The sequence below is a fragment of the Cheilinus undulatus genome, linkage group 8 (assembly GCF_018320785.1).
Source record: "Cheilinus undulatus linkage group 8, ASM1832078v1, whole genome shotgun sequence".
In the NCBI taxonomy this organism is placed as follows: Eukaryota; Metazoa; Chordata; class Actinopteri; order Labriformes; family Labridae; genus Cheilinus; species Cheilinus undulatus.
Window position 1 is genome coordinate 51,600,641 of NC_054872.1, and position 20,964 is coordinate 51,621,604.

The 20,964-nt window shown below is 39.5% G+C and overlaps 1 protein-coding gene and 1 long non-coding RNA gene across 2 annotated transcripts in view; one reads left to right on the forward strand and one right to left on the reverse strand.

Moving 5' to 3' along the window:
* Positions 1–12,442: 12,442 nt before the first annotated feature.
* The window catches only part of LOC121513667 (atrial natriuretic peptide receptor 1-like), a 155,327-nt gene continuing 146,805 nt past the window's right edge, over positions 12,443–20,964 (reverse strand). Inside the window, exons 16-22 of the mRNA XM_041793565.1 lie at positions 20,714–20,882; positions 19,309–19,455; positions 17,715–17,838; positions 17,565–17,633; positions 17,064–17,238; positions 16,531–16,629; positions 12,443–13,559 (exon numbers count right to left, since the gene is read on the reverse strand). Of these exons, the coding sequence (XP_041649499.1) occupies positions 13,414–13,559; positions 16,531–16,629; positions 17,064–17,238; positions 17,565–17,633; positions 17,715–17,838; positions 19,309–19,455; positions 20,714–20,882 (929 nt within the window). The 3' untranslated portion in view covers positions 12,443–13,413. The remainder of the gene's footprint in view (positions 13,560–16,530; positions 16,630–17,063; positions 17,239–17,564; positions 17,634–17,714; positions 17,839–19,308; positions 19,456–20,713; positions 20,883–20,964) is intronic.
* Positions 15,297–17,547, forward strand: LOC121513668. The gene is made up of 2 exons (XR_005992231.1): positions 15,297–15,647; positions 17,086–17,547. It is a non-coding gene; the product is annotated as an uncharacterized LOC121513668 (long non-coding RNA).

The window sequence follows — 20,964 nt, forward strand, 5'->3', positions numbered from 1 at the left end:
CAAAGACGTCTCTTTGTGGTGTGAACTTTAACAAACCCAAGACTAACAGGTTTTATACGCAGCCTTTCACAAAGCTCTGTTCATTCTAAACGGCTTCTATAAAGGATTTAAAGAATCTTCCAGAACAGGAGAGAAACCCTGAGGCGTGACTTTATTTGATAAATCTGATAGACTTACTGAGGAAACACCCAAAGTAACCTCATGTTTATTAAAGTATTTACCTAAGCCCCTGATCATCAACTGGCAGGCCTGGGGCCACATCAGGCCCCCCTAAGCTTCCTGTCCGGCCCCTGAAAGAGCAATAAATTCAGAAAAGGAGGAAAAGACGATTTTAAGAGTATCATTTGGCTTTAAATGTCTGCAGCTGTTAAATCAAACCCACAAACAGTTAACTTTGAAATAGTTTAAGAATGACTTACCATTTGATCTGATTTTACAGAGATTTACTGTCATAATATTTAAAAAGGCTTAAGGTTGGCAGAAGTGCTTAAAAAAATGACGATAAAGTGTGGAAAAGAGGTTAAAATAGGGCAAAAAATGGTAAAAGAGGGAAAAAAAGGTGCAAATGGTATCAAAACTTGGATACAAATGACAAAAAACAGTGCAAGAAAGTAATGAAAAATGGTTAAAAAAAAGGCAAAAAGAAGAAAAGTGGCACAAAGGAGATAAAACATGCAGGAAAAGTTGTTTGAATGGGGTTAAAATCTTTCAAAAATTGGGTTAAAGTGGCAAAAGTATCAACAATGGGTTTAAAGTGGCAAAAATTGGTTTTAAAGTTACAAAAATGTTTGAAAAAATGTAATGAAAAGGGGGTAAAAAGTGGCAACAATAGAAAAGTGGCAACAGGAAAAAAAATGGTGATAAAACTTGCAGGAAAAGTGGTTCAAAAGGAGTTAAAATCATGCAAAAATTGGGTCAAAGAGGAAAAGGGGGGCAAAAAGTATCAAAAAGGGTTAAAAGTGTCAAATATGAGTTGATATTGGTGTTAAATGACAGTTGGGGAGGGCCCATTCTCTGGCTGAATCTGTTGTCGGGCCTGTCTCCTTGTGTGCTGCTGCATTATAGATAATAGGGATAGATCTCACTGGTAATGACTAAAAATGTCCTGTATTTTGAAAGGAAATACAAATACTACTACAATAATATTTCAACCAGACCAAGATATTTCTGTAATTATTCTGTATTCGAATGTCTGGCCCCCAGAGTTTCTGTTGAGTCTAAACTTGGCCCTTGTGCAGATGTACTTGATGACCCCTAACCTAAGCTGTAGAAGCCAGACTGAACAGTTAGACATGTTTGTGACTTGATGGCTCCTGACTGATCTGAATGCTGCTCTTCTTTAGTGCTAGGTCTGTAGAGGCAGAGGTGATGAAGAACTATTGTAGTACAGTAAAAGTTCAGTTACTCAGGTTAAAACTGGCTGATGTAAAAGTAAAAAAGCTGGTCTATAAATCTACTAAAGTAAAAAGTATTTCAACTTAGATCCTGAGGAGTTGTGCAGTAAAATCTGATCTTATTAGCAATAAAAACAGGAGAACAGATCTCCAACGAGGTTGTTCAGGTAAAACAGGGGTGTCAAACTGAAGGCCCGGGGGCCATATCCGGCCTGCAAGATCATATACAGTGGTGTGAAAAAGTATTTGCCCCCTTTCTGATTCCTGAGTTTTTTGCATATTTATCACACTTACATGTTTCGGATCATCAAACCAATTTTTATATTTCACAAAGACAACCCAAGTAAATAGAAAATGCAGTGTTTGAAAGATTATTTAATTTTCTAAGGGGGGAAAAAATCCAAACCTCTCTGGCCCTGTGTGAAAAAGTAATTGCCCCCCTTGTTAAATCATGAGTTAACTGTGATTAACCACAGTTTTTGGAAAGCTGAGTTCAGTTTCACTGGCCACACCCAGGCCTGATTACCGCCAGATTTGTTGAATCAAAAAAATCACTTAAATAGAAACTGTCAGACAAAATGAAGTAGGCTACGGTCACGCCGGTAGTCAAGTGGTTAAGGCACGCACTGTGTACGCGGGCGGTCCGGGTTCAGGTCTGGCCTCTGGCACCATTTCCCACATGTCTCTCCCTGCTCTCTTCTCTGTTTCCGAGTCTATCCTCTGTCCTCCTCCATCTAACAAAGGCACAAAAACGCCCAAAAATAAATCTTTAAAAAAAAAAAAAATGAAGTAGGCACAAGATCTCAAAAAGAAACGCATCATGCCACGAGCCAAAGAAATTCAAGAACAAATGAAAAAACAAAGTGATTGGAATCTATCAGTCTGGAAAAGGTTACAAAGCCATTTCCAGCAAACCACAGTCAGAGCTATTATCCACAAATGGAGAAAACAAGGAACAGTGGTGAACCTTCCCAGGAGTGGTCAGCCAACCAAAATCACTCTGAGTGCAACCACGACTCATCCAGGAGGTAACAAAAGAACCTAGAACCACATCCAAAGACCTGCAGGCCTCATTGGCCTCAGCTAAGGTCAGAGTTCATGACTCAACCATCAGAAAGACACTGGGCAATAATGGCACCCATGGGAGAGTTCCAAGGCCAAAACCACTGCTGACAACAAAGAACACAAAGGCTCGTCTCACATTTTCCAAGAAACATCCTGACGATCCCCAAGACTTCTGGAGAAATATTCTGTGGACTGACCAGACAGAAGTTGAACTTTTTGGAAGGTTTGAGTCCCGTTAAATCTGGAGTAAAAATAACAGCATTAGATAAAAAGAACATCATTCCAACAGTCAAACATGGTGGTGGCAGTGTGATGGTCTGGGGCTGCTTTGCTGCTTCAGGACCTGGACCACTTGCTGTGATTGATGGAACCATGAATTCTGCTGTCTACCAGAAAATCCTGAAGGCCAACGTCCGGCCATCAGTTCATGGCCTCAAGCTCAAGTGCTCTTGGGTTATGCAGCAGGACAACGAGCCGAAATACACCTGCAAGTCCACCTCTCAATGGCTCAAGAAAAACTAAATTAAGATTTTGGAGTGGCCCAGTCACGGTGCGGACTTAAATCCAACTGAGATGCTGTGGTGTGACATTAAACGGCAGGTCATGCTGGAAAACCCTCCCATGAGGCTGAGTTAAAGCAATTCTGTGAAGAAGATTGGGTCAAAATTCCTCCACAGTGATGAGAAACACTCATCACCTGTTATCGCAAACGCTTGATTTCAGTTATTGCTGCCAAGGGTGGAACAACCAGTTATTAGGTTCGGGGGAAACTACTTTTTGACACAGGGCCAGATAGGTTTGCCCCCCCCCAAAAGTAGATAATCATTCAAACACTGCATTTTCTATTTACTTGGGTTATCTTTGTGAAATATAAAAATTGGTTTGATGATCCGAAACATTGAAATGTAAGAAACATGTAAAAAACTCAGGAATCAGAAAGGGGGCAAATACTTTTTCACACCACTGTATTTTTATTCTTACTGGTCCACCAGTATGAGGTCTACGGAAGAATATTAGGGCCACTGAAAAAAAAAAAATTTTGAGACAATTTTTTTTTTTTTTCAATTGTGAGAAAAAAGTCAGAATTCTGAGAAAAAGTCAGAATTCTGAGATTGCCACACCTGGCAAGTGGCAGGTCTCACTTTCACGACTTACCGGACACAGACTCCTCCGTGCAGCACAGGCAGGAAAAGGCTGATAATGTACTGACCTTGTCTGATAAGAGCCATGGAGGTTCTTATCAACACACATAAACACGCCTTCCTTTTCATGCAGTCAAAGTGAACGTTACATACTCTAGACCAGGAGTCATCAACTACATCTGCACAAGGGCCAGATTTAGTCTCAACAGAAACTCTGGGGGCCAGACTTTCAAATACACAAAAACTAAATTAAAATTTTGGTCTGACTGAAATATTATTGTAGTAGTATTTGTATTTTCAGTGACATCTATCACTATTTTCTATAATGCAGTAGGCCACAAAGAGGCAGGCCTGACAACAGAGTTGGCTTGGCCTCTGAGAATCCCAGAGAATGGGCCCTCCACAGTTGTGATTTAGCACCAGTATTAACTCATTTTGACACTTTTCTTCTGTTTTTGCCACTTTTTAATCCCTTTTCATTATATTTTCTTAACAATTTTTGCAACTTTAAAACCAATTTTTGCCATTCTTTAACCCATTTAAACCACTTTTCCTGCATGTTTTATCCCCTTTGTGCCACTCTTTTATCAATCTTTGCCAGTTCTCTTCTTTCTTTGCCACTTTTTAACACCTTTTCCTCATTTTTTTGTACAATTTTATGTCATTTGTAACCAAATTTTGATACCTTTTGCCATTCTTTAACCAATTTAAACCACTTTTCCTGCATGTTTTATCCCTTTTTTGCTGCTCTTTTATCTATTTTTGCCACTTTTCAACATTTATCCTCACTTTTTGAACTATTTTTTTGTCATTTGTAATCAAGTTTTGATACTTTTTGCCCCTTTTTTTCCTCTTTTACCAAGTTTTGCAATATTTTGACCTCTTTTCACAACATTTTCTGCCAATTTCCGTCCCCTTTTGCCACTCAACAACCCATCTTGCCACTTATTACCCATTTTTGTTACCCTCTAACCTCTTTTCACCACTTTATCTGGTCATTTTTGCAGCACTTCTGCCAACCTTAACTCTTTTTTAAATATCTAAGATGACAGTAATTTTCTGTAAAAACAGAACAAATGTGAAATTATTCTAAAACTATTTCAATAGTATTTTTTTGTGGGATGGATTTAATAGCTGCATACATTTAAAACCAAAGGATACTTTTAAAACCACAACAATTCTTTTCCTCCTTTTCTGAATTCAATGATCTATTGAGGGCTGGACAGGAAGCTTTGGGGGCCTGATATGGCCCCCGGGCCGCCAGTTGATGATCAGTGCTCTAGACTGTAAAGCCCTTCCTCTTCTCTCCTGTCTCTTAGTTTGGCTGCGCCACTGCAGAGAGCACTGGGTGAGTTCCTCATCTTTACCTTCTACATTTAGAGTTTCTCCTGCAGAGAATAAGGAAGAAAACGTGGAGATTTTAGACAGGGCATGGAAGCGACAGAGACGAACACCATCATGCTAACATGATTTTAACTTTCTGACAGCTCTAGGATTGATTTTCTCTTTCTAGTCGAGCATTTCTTTGACTAAACTGCACATTTGCAGATCTGATGTTGTGATTTTGTTTGTATTTTCTCTTTACTGCCTTTTGAAAAAGTTAAATACTGTAAAATAAGGCATGTTCTGAAAGCATTCACTGAGAGAAAAGAGCGGGGTTGTTTTAATATCTGACATATTTGAGTGTTTTGGTTTCAGTGGAGCGCCAAACTGGAGCCATCAAAGATGGCTGACACAAGAAACTAAGGCAAGCAGTGCCACCTAGTGGATGGAGGATTTTTTTTTTTTAGTGAATAAATACTTGAAGTATAGATACTGATAACGTTTTTTTTTTTTTTATAACACAAATAAAAAAATATAAACTTGTTTCAATTTCTTTTAACTGATTACATTTTTATTTTTTATTTAATTATATTTATTCATTTTATTGTATTTGTATCTATTTTATGTTGTTTATTTATATGATTTATTTATAGTTTTTTATTTGTTTAAAGCATTAGAAATGAATTTATTTAATTTTTTAGGTTTTATTCTAATTTTGTTTTATTTTTCTTTAAGGGTGGGACTTGATTAAAAAAATTAATCTAATTAATTAGAGGCTTTGTAATTAATCTCAATTAATCGCATAACAATATTTGACACAAGAAGCAACATTTTTCAAATGAAATGGATTTTGGTATATGACTGAATCAATGAATAGACACATAAATGAGCTTAAATAACAAAATCATGTTGATTTCCATTACTGAGTGTTAACATAAAGTGCGATATGAATAAAGAATATTATGATTGCATTGTTTGAAATTTTCTTTCTGCATGGCAGTTCATAATTTGGGTCCCCTGCACTTTTTAAAAAGGCAGTTTTGGTCCCCTGCAGTTTTTACCATCCAAAAACAATGTTACGCTATATTAAATGGAGACCGGTTGAGCAAGTGGAAAACGGCTGCTCAAGCTGAAGCCTGTTTCCCTTTAGACCGCCCACTGGCCCACAAGCTCATCGATTGGCTCTGCCGTTTCTTGCTAACGTGTGATTGGCCGTCCCCGCTGTCACTACATCTGGTTGTAATCAGCACCTGGACTATAGCACATGAGCACACCGGTGTTTAGCTAGTTGGCCATGAGTCCACGTTCATCTGCCACTGTAAGTTGTTATCATGTTGGGCATTTGTTCTGCTTGGGTCACGTCAGCTAGACGGATTTTAATATCAGAGGTTTCATTTACATACAGCTGGATATAAGAGACTTCTTTAGAAGTCAAAGTGTAAGTTACTTAGAGGAACACATTACACCACAAACTCCTTCCCCTCATCCATCAGAAACTCAGACTCTCTCCCCTCCTATTATTAGTTGTAGTAGTAGTAGTAATAGTATTACTTGTATTTTTTTTAAATATTCTATTATTTAACTTTATGATAAACTTATGTATTGCAATATATATGTTCATATATTTATATGTTCATATTTTTATATATGTTCATATATGTTTATATGTTCATATTATGTAATAGTTTTATTCTTGTAAAGTGCTATAGTCAAAATAATTCAGAATTGGTGCTTATTTTCACTCAAAAATTTGGTATAATTTTATGTAAATGAGGTCTATTGACCATACCCCCGTACTCAAACCAGTTGTGCCCCCCCCCACCTCTGAAATCAAAATTTCGTCCATGCTGGGCAGTGAATCCATTTTGATCAGTTTGTATCTGTGGAAAATCTATTTTTTCTCTTGAATGTCCTCCTGCGACTACAATTCCAGAATGGAGCCCAATTAACAAAATTAATAATCATACCTATCATTACTAGAGTAATGTAGCCTTTTTATATAATGATTGTTCTGATTCTACCTTTCTGTTCTCGTTAAACAGCTCTGTCATTCACAGAGGTAAGAGTTTAAATATAAATAAAAATAAATGTAATTATATATATATATATATATATATATATATATATATATATATACTAGAATGAATATCAGCCTTCATGATACTCCTGACATTGACCTGAAACAACATAGTGCACTTTTAAAGTCAAGGTTACAGTTTATACTTTAACCCTAGAAGGGCAATTCATTTAACTTTCCTAATTATTATTGATCAAATATTTTCACTATGACACTGACAAAAAATATGAGTTATCAATGGCCATGTTCTAATCTTGTTTCTTCATTAAGTTTAAGTTAGCCAATTATTTTGTTAGTCTCATGTTGGACTTTTTAGGTTTTCATTGGATGGTAAATCAGAAATGGTTTCTAGAATCACTGATCAGCCAAAGCTTTTTACTACACTTCTGAAGTGTTCCTCTGTTTCTAACATTTACTCTCTCTACTATAAGTGAGCCTTTTGTATTCAAAATGTATTTTTAAGCAACAGTGATTTTTTTTCTTTCAAATATCAAAGCGTATCGTCTGCATACAACTCTACTTCTCTGAAATCTGTGTAAGCCAACAAGCTTTGCTTCTTGGTTTAGTTTTACTTTTAAATCCTTTTAAGATGAAAATGTTCTGTACATTTAAATTGCAACAATTTAACACAAAAATAATCTAAAAGATGAAACATTGATGTTAAAATATTTTCATCCTTGAGCAAGAGAGTCCAAACGAGGTCTTTTGTCAGCATCTGCCAATAAAGGTTTAAGAATTTGACATTCTTTAGTTGATTGCTAATTTTCTTTTGATAAGATGATGTTCACTGTTTGTGTTTCTGGATGGTTTTTTTTTTTTTAATTTTTGTTTGTATTTTAGCTCTTGATAGAGATAAAACTTTTTTAATGTTAGAAAAAAATCTAAAAAAAAATGTAAACACATCCCTAAAATGCGAAGTATGATCTGAAACAGAAAACCATCATTTTTTAAATATTTTTACAAAACTCTTGCTTAAAAATTTCTCTGGTTGAATCATTGGTTCCCTCGCAGGTTTACAGACATGTCTTTTTTATTATTGCTTCCTTTGCACTGCATGAATAAATACGAACTTTAAGTTGTGTTTTAACATTGAAATAAAGTTACAATCATTCAGAACTGTCTTGCATTTGTTATTAATTTAAATCAACATAAAATTGATTTAACAATCATTGATCTTAGTCCGTTTTTTAGTTTTACTCTTAGATTTTTTTTAGGATTTATAGATTGTTTACAATTTTGATTCGTTGTATGAAATTTGTTCTAAATTTTAAATCTGGTAAACAAGACTTAATACCTTATTTCTACAAAGTGTCCCACTCACCAGCTAACAGCACTGCTTTACTTTAACAGAAGCTTTATGACACCAGTTCACACACCAACCTTGAGCTAAAAAGTAGAGACGGAAGAGGACATGATGGAGGAAACTAGGAAGAAAAAAGAGAGTGAGCAAGAAGAGTGTACAGACATTATCCATGTTATAATAAATGTGTTCAAATGATGTTTCCTCACATCAAGATGTCAGGTTTTAGAAAAAAGGTACACAATATTGCCAAAAGTATTTGCTCTCCTGCCTTGACTCCCATATGAACTTCAGTGACATCCCATTTTTAATCCATAGGGTTTAATATGACGTGGGTCCACCCTTTGCAGCTACAACAGCTTCAACTCTTCTGGGAAGGCTAGGAGTGTGTTTATGGGAATTTTTGACCATTCTTCCAGAGAAACATCTGTGAGGTCACACACTGATGTTGGACCAGAAGGCCTGGCTCTCAGTCTCCGCTCTAATTCATCCCAAAGGTGTTCTATGGGGTTGAGGTCAGGACTCTGTGCAGGCCAGTCAAGTTGATCCACACCAAACTCTCTCATCCATGTCTTTATGGACCTTGCTTTGTGCACTGGTGCACAGTCATGTTGGAACAGGAAGGGGCCATCCCCAAACTGTTCCCACAAAGTTGGGAGCATGGAATTGTCCAAAATCTCTTGGTATGCTGAAGCATTCGGAGTTCCTTTCACTGGAACTAAGGGCGCTTTCACATTATGCCCAGTTATTTCAAACCGCGCTGCAGCGTGATTCCTCCCCCCCCGGCGTGCTTTCACACTAGCAACATCAAACCGTGCCCGGGCCCACTTGCGTATTTACTCAGTCTGAAACAGCAGGTGGCGGTATGCACATAGCTGGTTAACAACCCCGCCAAGGAGGAGTGAGAAGAAGAAGAAGCTACCATGGCAACCACTGGGGTCATGACCTGAGCCAAGATTGTTTTTGTTTTGACCCGGCAAAAAGTCCGTCCTGCAGCCATGGATGGTTATAATCACTTTTTAAGATGCCAGCAACGTCACTCTTCATATCTGCACATCTACTACAGCTCAGAGGATTAAATGGGCACTGCGCAGGTACAGCGGTTTTTGAGGTGACAGGAGACTTTTATTGCCTTTGCACCTCCTCTCACTGACTCCAACTTGTGTTAATCTGTGAGTCCCAACAGGCCGTTTATTGGCTGGATTCTGATGATTTCTGCCCTTTATTGAGGAAAAATGTGAACAAACTACCGCGCTGTTGAAAGACGTTTAGTTTTTACAATGACATCATAAAGCTGACTCAACGCTCTGTCCCGTATCTGAGCGCGGTTGCATTCACATCCGAACCGAGCCAGAGTCCACTTGTATTGCGCCTGAGACCACCTCCCTAAGTGGGCCTGGGCCCGGTGCCCAGTCGCGGTTTGTTTGCATTCACACTTCCCAAACGAACCAGACTTTGGGCTCAAATGCACTCGGATCCGGGACCGGGCCCCTAGTATGAAAGCCACCTAAGGGGCCAAGCCCAAGCCCAGCTCCTGACAAACAACCCCACACCATAATCCCCCCTCCACCAAACTTTACACTTGGTACAATGCAGTCAGACAAGTACCGTTCTCCTGGCAACCGCCAAACCCAGACTCCTCCATCAGATTGCCAGATGGGGGAGTGCGATTGGTCACTCCAGAGAAGGCGTCTCCACTGCTCTAGAGTCCAGTGGCAGCGTGCTTTACGCCACTGCATCCCACGCTTTGCATTGCACTTGGTTCTTGAGCTAATCTGAAGGCCACATGAAGTTTGGAGGTCTGTAGCCATTGACTCTGCAAAAGTTGGTGACCTCTACGCACCTCAGCATCCACTGACCCTGCTCCGTCATTTTACGTGGCCTACCACTTGGTGGCTGAGTTGCTGTCATTCCCAATGGCTTCCACTTTGTTATAATACCACTGACAGTTGACTGTGGAATATTTAGGAGCCAGGAATTTCACCACTGGACTTGTTGGACAGGTGGCATCCTATCACAGTACCATGCTGGAATTCACTGAGCTCCTGAGAGCGAGCCATTCTTTCACAAATGTTTGTAGAAACAGTCTGCATGCCTAGGTGCTTGATTTTATACACCTGTGGACATGGAAGTGATTGGAACACCTGATTTACATTATTTGGATGGGTGAATGAATACTTTTGGCAATATAGTGTATGTTTAAAATAAATGGAAACAGCTAGAAGAGTCTAGCTAAGACTCATTCTACCACTACTGAATGGATACTCAAGGATACCAATCACAGTGAGTTTTTTCTCTTTAGAACAACTATAAGACAAGTAATAGAAAAGAACAATTTTATTTCCATTTCAGCCTCATTAAGAGCCAAAAAATCCAGAAATCACAGCTTTGCACAGAAACTTTATTTAGGCCACTACAGGTCAAAACAAACAAACAAACAAAGACTGCTGGTTTGATCCCCAGTGAAAAGACACGGCTCGTTCTCTGGATCCCCACTGGAGCTGAAGGTCACGTTTATTCAACGCTCAGTCTAATGAAGGGTTGACAAATGGCACCACAGGGAGGAGCAACACGAGTAAAAACGACAAAGAAGAACATTCAAATGACAGAGATGGATTTCAGGGAAAGCAGGATGGTGATGGACGGACTGAGTTGACCTGACTGAGTCCACATTTAATACTCGTGTCATGGCACAATATAAAAATATCAGAAGTTCTTCATACATTAAGACACATGACGACATGTTGAGGCTTTCAGACCAACGACACATTCATCTGTCTTCTGGTCAGGCTGTGCCAGTCCGCTATGTTGGCGTCCAGACGTGCAGAAAACTGTCTAACCATGAGGACTTCACAGGTTTGATCTCTCTCTATAATTGGGCCCGAAGACCCTTCTAGCTCCATGAACTGCTGCTGTGCTGCACGGCTGGATAAATCTTTCTATTTTTAAGAGGAACACTTTTGTATATTTACAGAGAGAGCATATTTCCAAATGGGAGCTGTGCTGAAATGTTGGATATCAGAAGACAAAGCAGAGCTCTGTTGGCTGTTGGAGTGTGAACATAAAGGTGATGCTTGGCCCACATATACTGTCAGCTGACTTGTGATGATGCAGTGTGCTCAGCAATTAGTCTAAAACAGTGATACTCAACCCTGCTCAACCAAAGAGCTGAAAAATTCCTGGCAAGAGCCACAATCTAAGTGGTGAAACGTGGCAATTAAAGTAAGTTAAGGTGGCAAAAGTGGTCAAAAAGCAGCAAACACTGGGAGAAAAGTGGCAAAAATGGGTGGGAAGTGACCAAATAATGAGTTAAAGGTGGCAGAAATGTTGCAAAAAATGCGGAAAAGTTACTAAAATGGGCAAAAAAAGGTGGGAAAAATGGGCAAAAAGTGGCATTTAATTGCAAAAAGCAGCGTAATATGGCGAGAAATGGCAAACGGGGCAAAAAAATACAAACAAGCAGGAAAAGTGTAAAAAAGAAGTGGTAAAAATGGGCCTAATGCAGCAAACACTTGGAGTAAAGTGGCAAAAAAAATGCAGAAAGTGGCAAAAATGGGTGAAAAGTGGCAAAAAATGGGTGGGAAGTGACCAAATAATGAGTTAAAGGTGGCAAAAACGTTGCAAAAAGTGAGAGAAAAGTGACTAAAATGGATGGGAAGTGACCAAAAAATGAGTTAAAGGTGGCAGAGATGGTCCAAATATAGGTAAGGCATGGCAAAAATGAGTGAAAAGTGACTAAAATGGGAAAAAATTAAAAAAAAAAAAAAAATGTGCAAAAATGGGCAAAAAGTGGCATTTAATTGCAAAAGGCACCTTAAAATGGCAAGAAGTGGCAAAAGGGGCAAAAAAAATGCAAAAAGCAGGAAAAGTGTCTAAAAGAAGTAGGAAGGAGCGCAGATGGTCGAGTGGTTTAAGGTGCTACCCATGTACGCGGGCGGCCTGGGTTCAAATCTGGCCTGTGGCCCTTTACATCCTGTCTCTCCCCATTCTCTTCCCATTTACGAGTCTATCCACTGTCCTTCCTCTATCAAATACAGGCATGAAAAGGCCCAAAAATAAATCTTAAAAAAAAAAAAGAAGTAGGAAAAATTGGCTTAAAGCAGCAAACGCTTGGAGAAAAGTGGCAAAAAAATGCAAAACATGGCAAAAATGGGTGAAAAGTGGCAATAAATTAGTTAAAGGTGGCAAAAATGGTCCATAAGTGGCAGAGACGTAGTGAAAAATGACTAAAATGGGCAAAAATCAGAAAGAAAGGTGGGAAAATGCGCGAGTAGCACAAAGGAAAATGAGTGGCATTTAATAGGCAAAAAAGGGGCAAAAATTGCGACAGGCAGGATAAAAGGGTCAAAATGAAGTGGCAAAAATGGGAATAATGTTTAAAATTAGGACATAAAAGAGCCACATGTGGCTCTAGAGCCACGGGTTGAGTACCACTGGTCTAAGAAGATGCCGCTCTTAAAATCTCTAAGCCAGGCGTCTAAAAGTTGATGTTTATCCATTTCATCTTGAGTGTTTTTAAAACTATGGAGACCAACGGTTTTGCTCCCATGATGCTCTGGTTAAGGGTGCTAGCTCCTTCAAACAGCAGAACACTGATACGATACCGGGGTGCCGTAACAGGACATATAAAGACGTTTCAGCGGGGGGGGGGGGAGAAGTTCTCTTAGAAGCGTTAAGACAGGGAATTTTCCCTGCTTTCTGTGAGGCCGGTTCTGCTGGTTTTATACAAGTTTCTATCAGTCAGCCTTAAAAAACACAAATAAATCTGACACCATAATCCTTCTTTCTCTTTATCATCCATGACAGTGTTTAGTTTGCACTTTCTGTCTCTTATTTGTTTTATTTTTTTGCAGGCTATTTCTTCATGTGAATGTTTGAGAAGTTTCCTCTCTGTGTTGAAAAGTTTGACGTCTAAAAAGCATCCAGGAAGTGACGGCCGGCTGGAGGATGACCATTTCTTGTCCCTTGTGCCCTCGTTGACTTCCTCTGTTCTTTATTTCTCTGTCTTTCTTATCTATTCTTACCTCTCTTTCCTTTCTGTTTCCCTCTCTATCATTCCTCGCATTTGTCTCCTCACGTCTGTCCTCAATCGTCCTCCTGGCTGCTGTGACGTCATTGGCTGTCACTCTCTCCCAGTAGCCAATAAGTGGTCATCTTTCCTTTGCCCTTGATGTCGATCTCTCCTCTCAGCTCCAGCTGGAAGCAGTTAAACTCCAGGAGGACAACGCGAGTCGCCGCAGACACATGGATCTTCAACGCTGCAAAAACACAAATATACAGTCCACTTAAGTTAAGTAAGATGTTTCTGATCATTTGCATCTCCCTCAATCTAAAATTCATCCCCCTGTTAGAACAATCCATCTAAAAGGATTTACATCTGTTTTGGGCATTCACATACTAAGTGGTAATCCTTAATGTTTTGTGAGGACACACTGTCAGACTGCATCAGGATTTGGTCTGGGATGTCTTCATCTGGACTGGACTGGTTGTGTAAACCAGTGGCTCCAGAATGATGTGCCATGATTCCTACAACAACACTGGTTGAAATACTGCAGCATGTGTTGAAGACGCCGTTTGGATATGAGGCATGGACATGTGGAAGATGCAGCTTGAGATTGTTGCTTAGTCTTAGGCCGGCCACACACTACAGGATGCCCCGATTGCCCCGATTCGGGGCAAGATTTGCCTCCCCCGACGATCGTGGGGGCGTATCCTGAGAGGAGCCTAGTCGCAAACGACTGTTTGCCTGAATAAACATCCATATGTGTGGCGTCAACACGATTGTTTCACTGCCCCAAATCGCGTCATAGCCTCCAAAATCCGGAATCGTAAATACCAAACATGTTTGAAATTTACGATTCTAGGTCATAGTGCGGCTGACGAAGTACCCACAACAACCAATGAGAGCAGACGAGGTAGCGTCACAGCCGGATCATACGTACTTTCACCACTCACAACCATAAACACAACTGTACCTTAATTCCAGCCAGGATTTCATCCTGCATCTTTCCCATATTTTATGATTGTTGCTGCACCTGTAACGCATGCCAGGGCAGCCTGTTGTGGAGAGACAGCAAGACGGTATCGACAGACATCCGTGTTTTGTTTTGTTTTTTTCTGAAGTCACATGATCACACAAGGTTGTAGACAGGTCGGCAGGTGTGTGGTCTCCAGTGATCTAACAGGCTGTTTTCGAATTGGCCTCCTGCATCCTCCTGCCAAACGCAGTATGCAGTATGTATCGCGCACTGCGTACTGCGTTTGACAGTAGTATGCAGTATGACTGCCAGTTGGACGTTACTGTGTAGTATGCTCAGCCTGGTTTAGCTGGTTTCCTGTATACAGAAGTACGTCATACCCTGGTCAATATTAAACGACGCTACAGTGTTTTCCATCCATTTATGTACAGAAAAAATCTGGGAAGTGTTTTGATTTGATTTTTCTGGATTTTTATAGCCGTTGTTTTTAGCTCAGCATGTATAGTGCAGTGAAAGGACACACTTGACAGCACCTGTCTGGCTGTTATGAGCCAAAACAAAACAAAACAACAGTGACCCTATTACAACTTTTTTCGCGATAGTACATGTTAAAAAGGTACAGATAAAAGGTAATGGCACTTTTTGTAACCCTTAGCCGCTCTGGTGACAGTTTCGCCCCTCTCCACTATTACGAACTCTGACCTGGCGCTTTGCACTGTGGGTAACAGCAGGCGAAGCAGACTGGTCCAATGCATACTGTGAAATTTTCCTGAATCAGTCTGTCATCCGGGTATTTTTGGCATACTGCAACTTTCGCATTTGTTCACATATTGCATACTACATTTTGGGCAAATCAGTACGCACTGCTAGTATAGTAGGAGAATTCAAAAACAGCCACAGTCTGGCTCAGTTGTCTAGTGTGTGCGTTCAGAGGATTAAAGATGAAAAATCCTTTAAATTATCCTCATATCTGTGGTCTCCCATGGTTTCAGATTTAAAAATAGTGTAGTGTGTGGCTGGCCTCAGGTGTATGTTGATCAAAAAAGTTTGAAAACCACTGCTGTAGACTCTACACAGGAAAATCTGGGGAGTAACTTTTCCAGAGTCAAAAAATCTTTTACTCAAAATAGTAAAATTTACTCTTTTTTGAGTGCATTTATTACCAGCCACTGCATTGGAGTAAAGTCGCAGAGTAAATTCTGCTGGAGTAAAACTTCAACCACACCCACCCAGCTCAGCTGGCGTCACTCATGGACAGTCACGGCTGAAGCATGTTAGGTGTCTCAGCTGAAGCTAATCCTTCGCAATCAAGACCTCCTCACCTGGTGATGAACCTTCAGACACCTGTGGACTACAGCTTCTAATCAGGTAACGTCGCTCCTCTTCAACCTTTGATAATCTAGTGATTTTAGGTGAGTTTTTGTGTTGTCCAACTTCATTTGTCCTCTTTTTTTGCAGTGTCTCCATCTCACTGCCAGTGATTCTGCCAACCACCATCATTTACACTGTTGTTGTCACATAAACTTCCTTAATCTCACTACCTCATCTCGTGCTCTGCTCCTGTGTCCCTGTCATATGTTCATCACTATTGTTTCTGTAATATAAGAACACTGTCTAATATGTACTCTCTTTTGTTGTCATTCCCTTTATAGGTGGAAAGGCAGAATTCTATATTAAGAAGAAAATGTAGTTCTTTATAAAGAGGAAGATTAATTTATTTAGAATAACATACAGTTCTACATAAGCATTACTCAATTGTAAATGGAGGACAAATTGTATCGTAAGTAGTGGAGAACATTTCTAAAAGGAATGAAAAACAGCTCTGAAAGGACTAAATATCACTTTATATTGAGAAAAAAGCTCTATAATGAGTAAAGTAAGGTCTGTATTACTCTGTAGTGAGTACAGCTGCTGTAGAGTTGTTTTTATTTTGTTTATTATGGAGCACATAATCATCATTTAGAGTTAAATAAAAATACTTTTAGAGTAAAAACAACTCATCCCATCAACTGACATGCTCTGCTGCATTCTTGTCTTAAAGGTCACATAATATGACAAATAGCATTATTCAGGTTTTTCTAACAGGAATATGGACCCCGGCCTCTCCACAATCCCCCCCAGAATCAGAAAAATCCATTCAACTTCATTTTGTAGAGACAAATAAATCAAATCTAGATTTGTTCTCTTAAATGTTGCATTTGTGTGTCACTGACTCTCGTTTTATAGAGAGATCAGTCCGGGTTTTTCTGACCTTCTCCCGTAGACTCCATACGAGACGACGTGTTGACAGTGTCTCCAAACAGACAGTAACGCGGCATCTTCAGACCCACCACACCTGCACACACCGGACCTAGAACACACAGATAGCACTGTAATATTTACCAGCATTTACATGACAGTAGGCCATAAACCATAACATATTATATTTTATATTAAACATTTTATAAATATGAAACCAAATCAAAAAAAAATCGAGAAGATCAATCAACAGCTTTCCTTTCACATTTTTCCTCAGGAAATCATTACAAAATCTAGCACTGAACTTCTCTCACACGTTTGAAAATCCTTTTAAAAACTATCAATACAAAAACACAACTTTACAAAGTCAAACTAGAGGAAAGCTAAAGGCAAACATACAAACTAAGACCAGAAATGAACAACTGCATAAAGAAAGATGAAATAAAGTGAAGCAGAACTTTACTAACCATGAGAGCACTGAACATACAGACATCACGCTGAGTCCTGTCAGAATTAAAAAAGCTTTGATTTAAATAAATTCCTCACCGCTGTGTATTCCTATCCTCAGCTTCAGCTGCTCTCCAGCTCGGTGTCGTATCCTGAAGGTTCTCACGGCCTCCAGCAGGGCGAGCGCCATCCGAGCAATCTCTCTGCCATGCAGCTTCCCGTTCCTGACAGGGAGCCCTGAAACCACCATGTAGGCATCACCGATGGTCTCCACCTGGGGGCGCCAGAGGACCACAAACCACAGATCACTCTTCACAGAGTGTTTAATGACTTAATCTTTGCCCTTCTTTAACACTTTCATGTTTCTACCTCAGCTCCACATTGCTGCTGCTGCCGCTGTAACATCTTACTTTCTAGCTCCTGATTTAATTCAGTCTTTTATTTTCCATATTTTGTTTTCACTTGATTTGTGGTTGGGGGATCACTTCTTGTTTTATTGATGTTGATTTACATGTTAAGTACTTTGTGCTACAACTATTGGATGAAAAGTTCTGTAGAAATAATAAATAATCAAGTTTTCTTAGATACTGAGGGTTTCACCTTGTAAACATCAAAGTTATCGATGATGGCGTCAAAACATGTGTAGAGATCATTCAGCAGAGTCACCACCTGCAGAGACAGAGGGTGGGATCAGGATCAAAAGCAAAATAAAACACTTTTGAAAGAAAGCAAGGAAAACTCTTTCCTCACCTCCATGGGCGTGCTCTCTGCAGAGATGGCGGTGAAACCAACGATGTCGCTGAAGTAGATGGTGACGGAGTCAAAGGCCTCCGCTTGAACTGTCTCTCCTCGCTTCAGCTGCTCAGCTACAGAACTGAGGGTTGAGCGAGGATAACAGACAGAGAGAGAGGGGAGGGAGAGAGAGAGCAAAAGAGAGAGAGATATAGAGAGATGGAGATAGAGAGAGAAATAGAGAGAGAGAGAGAGAGAGAGAGAAATAGAGAGAGAGAGAAAGGGAGAGAGTGAGAGAGAGAAAGAGAGAGCGACAGGGAGAGAAATAGAAAGAGATAGAGATAAAGACAGAAATAGAGAGAGAGAGAGAGAGAGGGAAAGAGAGAGAGAGACAGAGAGAAATAGAGAGAGACAGAGAGAGCAAGAAAGGGACAGAGAAAGAGAGGGAGAGGGAAATATGTCAGGAAACATTAATGCATGTAAAACTCAAGGTTTTTAGTAATATACATAATACCGTCAGATTTACTGTGGAAATATTTCAAAGAGAAAAAATATCAAGTACTAACTAGGGCAAATTTTGGCAGAGTAGTTTAGTACTTACTGTAGTAATATTTAGTAGACTAGAATATTTAGTACTTACTGTGGTAATATTTAGTAGACTAGAATATTTAGTACTTACTGTGGTAATATTTAGTAGACTAGAATATTTAGTACTTACTGTAGTAATATTTAGTAGACTGGAATATTTAGTACTTACTGTAGTAATATTTAGTAGACTAGAATATTTAGTACTTACTGTAGTAATATTTAGTAGAATACAATATTTAGTACTTCTGTGGTAATATTTAGTAGACTAGAATATTTAGTACTCACTGTGGTAATATTTGGTAGACTAAAATATTCAGTACTCACTGTGGTAATATTTAGTAGACTAGAATATTTAGTACTCACTGTGGTAATATTTAGTAGACTAGAATACTTAGTACTCACTGTGGTAATATTTGGTAGACTAGAATATTTAGTACTCACTGTGGTAATATTAAGTAGACTAGAAATTTAGCACTCACTCTGGTAATATTTAGTAGACTAGAATTTTTAGTACTTACTGTGGTAATATTTAGTAGACTAGAATATTTAGTACTCACTGTGGTAATATTTGGTAGACTAGAATATTCAGTACTCACTGTGGTAATATTTGGTAGACTAGAATATTCAGTACTCACTGTGGTAATATTTGGTAGACTAGAATATTCAGTACTCACTGTGGTAATATTTGGTAGACTAGAATATTCAGTACTCACTGTGGTAATATTTAGTAGACTTAAATATTTAGTACTTACTGTGGTAATATTTAGTAGACTAGAAATTTAGCACTCACTGTGGTAATATTTAGTAAACTAGAATTTTTAGTACTTACTGTGGTAATATTTAGTAGACTAGAATAATTAGTACTCACTGTGGTAATGTTTAGTAGACTAGAATATTTAGTACTCACTGTGGTCATATTCAGTAGACTAGAATATTTCGTACTTACTGTGGTAATATTTAGTAGACTAGAATATTCAGTACTTACTGTGGTCATATTTAGTAGACTAGAATATTTAGTACTTACTGTGGTAGTATTTGGTAGAGTAAAGCTTCAGCCTTGCGTTTCTCCTCATGGTAAGCTTGAGTTCGCTCCTCAACCAGCTCCTCCAGGTTGTTGGCGTACTGCTCCATACGAGACAGCAGGTTGTCTAGGATGTTTGTCCTCGACTCCCTGAACACAGAGTTTAGTCATAAGACAGCATGTACATGTGTAATAGTAACGTCATAGGACCTGTGTTGTTAGTCATATGCCTGGCTGTTACCTCTGCGTTGTTAATTCAACAGTCCTATTACAGCATGGATGTGCTGATTGTTTATTTCACAGCTTCATGTGTGCTAAAATATGTGATAGTCACGGCATCTTGACAGTGGATTAATTTAATCAGTCATTGGTTACAATCAAGAGACTGGTCAGGTTGACTAAAGGTACCCTTGAATTTCATTCGCATTTAAGTAACACAACAGTTTTTTTAACTTAAGGTCAAAACTAGTCCTGTTATCCAACTGATTTCCTTCTTCAGCGCACAGTGTGACATTGAAATATGAAAATTAGAAAAAAAAAAAAAAAAGAAGGAAAAATAAAAAAAGTTATACCCACAAGTTTGAGGCATGCTGGGATGGGTGGGTGGGCTGATGGATGGAGGAATGGATGAATGGATGGATGAATGGATGAATGGATGGATGCATGGATGGATGAATGGATGAACGGATGGATGCATGCATTGATGGATGGATGGATGAAAGGATGGATGGATGTTTTGATGGATGGATGGATGGAGGATGGATGATAGATGGATGGATGGATGGATGGATGCATGGATGAATAGATGGATGGATGGATGGATGGATGGATGGATGGATGGAGGATAGATGATGGATGGATGGATGGATGTGTGGATGGATGGATGGATGGATGGATGGATGGATGGATGGATGGATGGATGGATGGATGGATAGATGGATGGATGGATGGATGGATGGATGGATGTGTAGATGGATGTGTAGATGGATGGATGGATGGATGTGTAGATGGATGGATGGATGCATGGATAGATGGATGGATGTTTCAATGGATGGATGGATGGATGTGTAGATGGATGGATGGATGTGTGGATGGATGGATGGATGGATGCATGGATAGATGGATGGATGTGTAGATGGATGGATGGATGGATGGATGGATGGATGGATAGATAGATGGATGAATAGATGGATGGATGGATGGATGGATGAATAGATGGATGAATAGATGGATGGATGGATGGATGTGTAGATGGATGGATGGATGCATGGATAGATGGATGGATGTTTCAATGGATGGATGGATGGATGTGTAGATGGATGGATGGATGTGTGGATGGATGGATGGATGGATGCATGGATAGATGGATGGATGTGTAGATGGATGGATGGATGGATGGATCACTAACTTGTTCTGTTTGCGCAGCAGCACTTGGATGTGGTTGAACTCGGGTCTCTCTGTCGGCTCCTCAGCCCAGCAGCGCTGCATCAGCTGACCCATCTCAGGACTGTGACTCTGAGTGTCCAACGTCGGTCTGAGGCACGGCCACTCGCCCAGAATCACCCGGTCCACAATCTCTGCAGAGGAACACATCAGTCAGGATTCATGCAAGGTTTACTTTGGAAAATAATGACTTCTCCGCATTCTAACTACAATTCA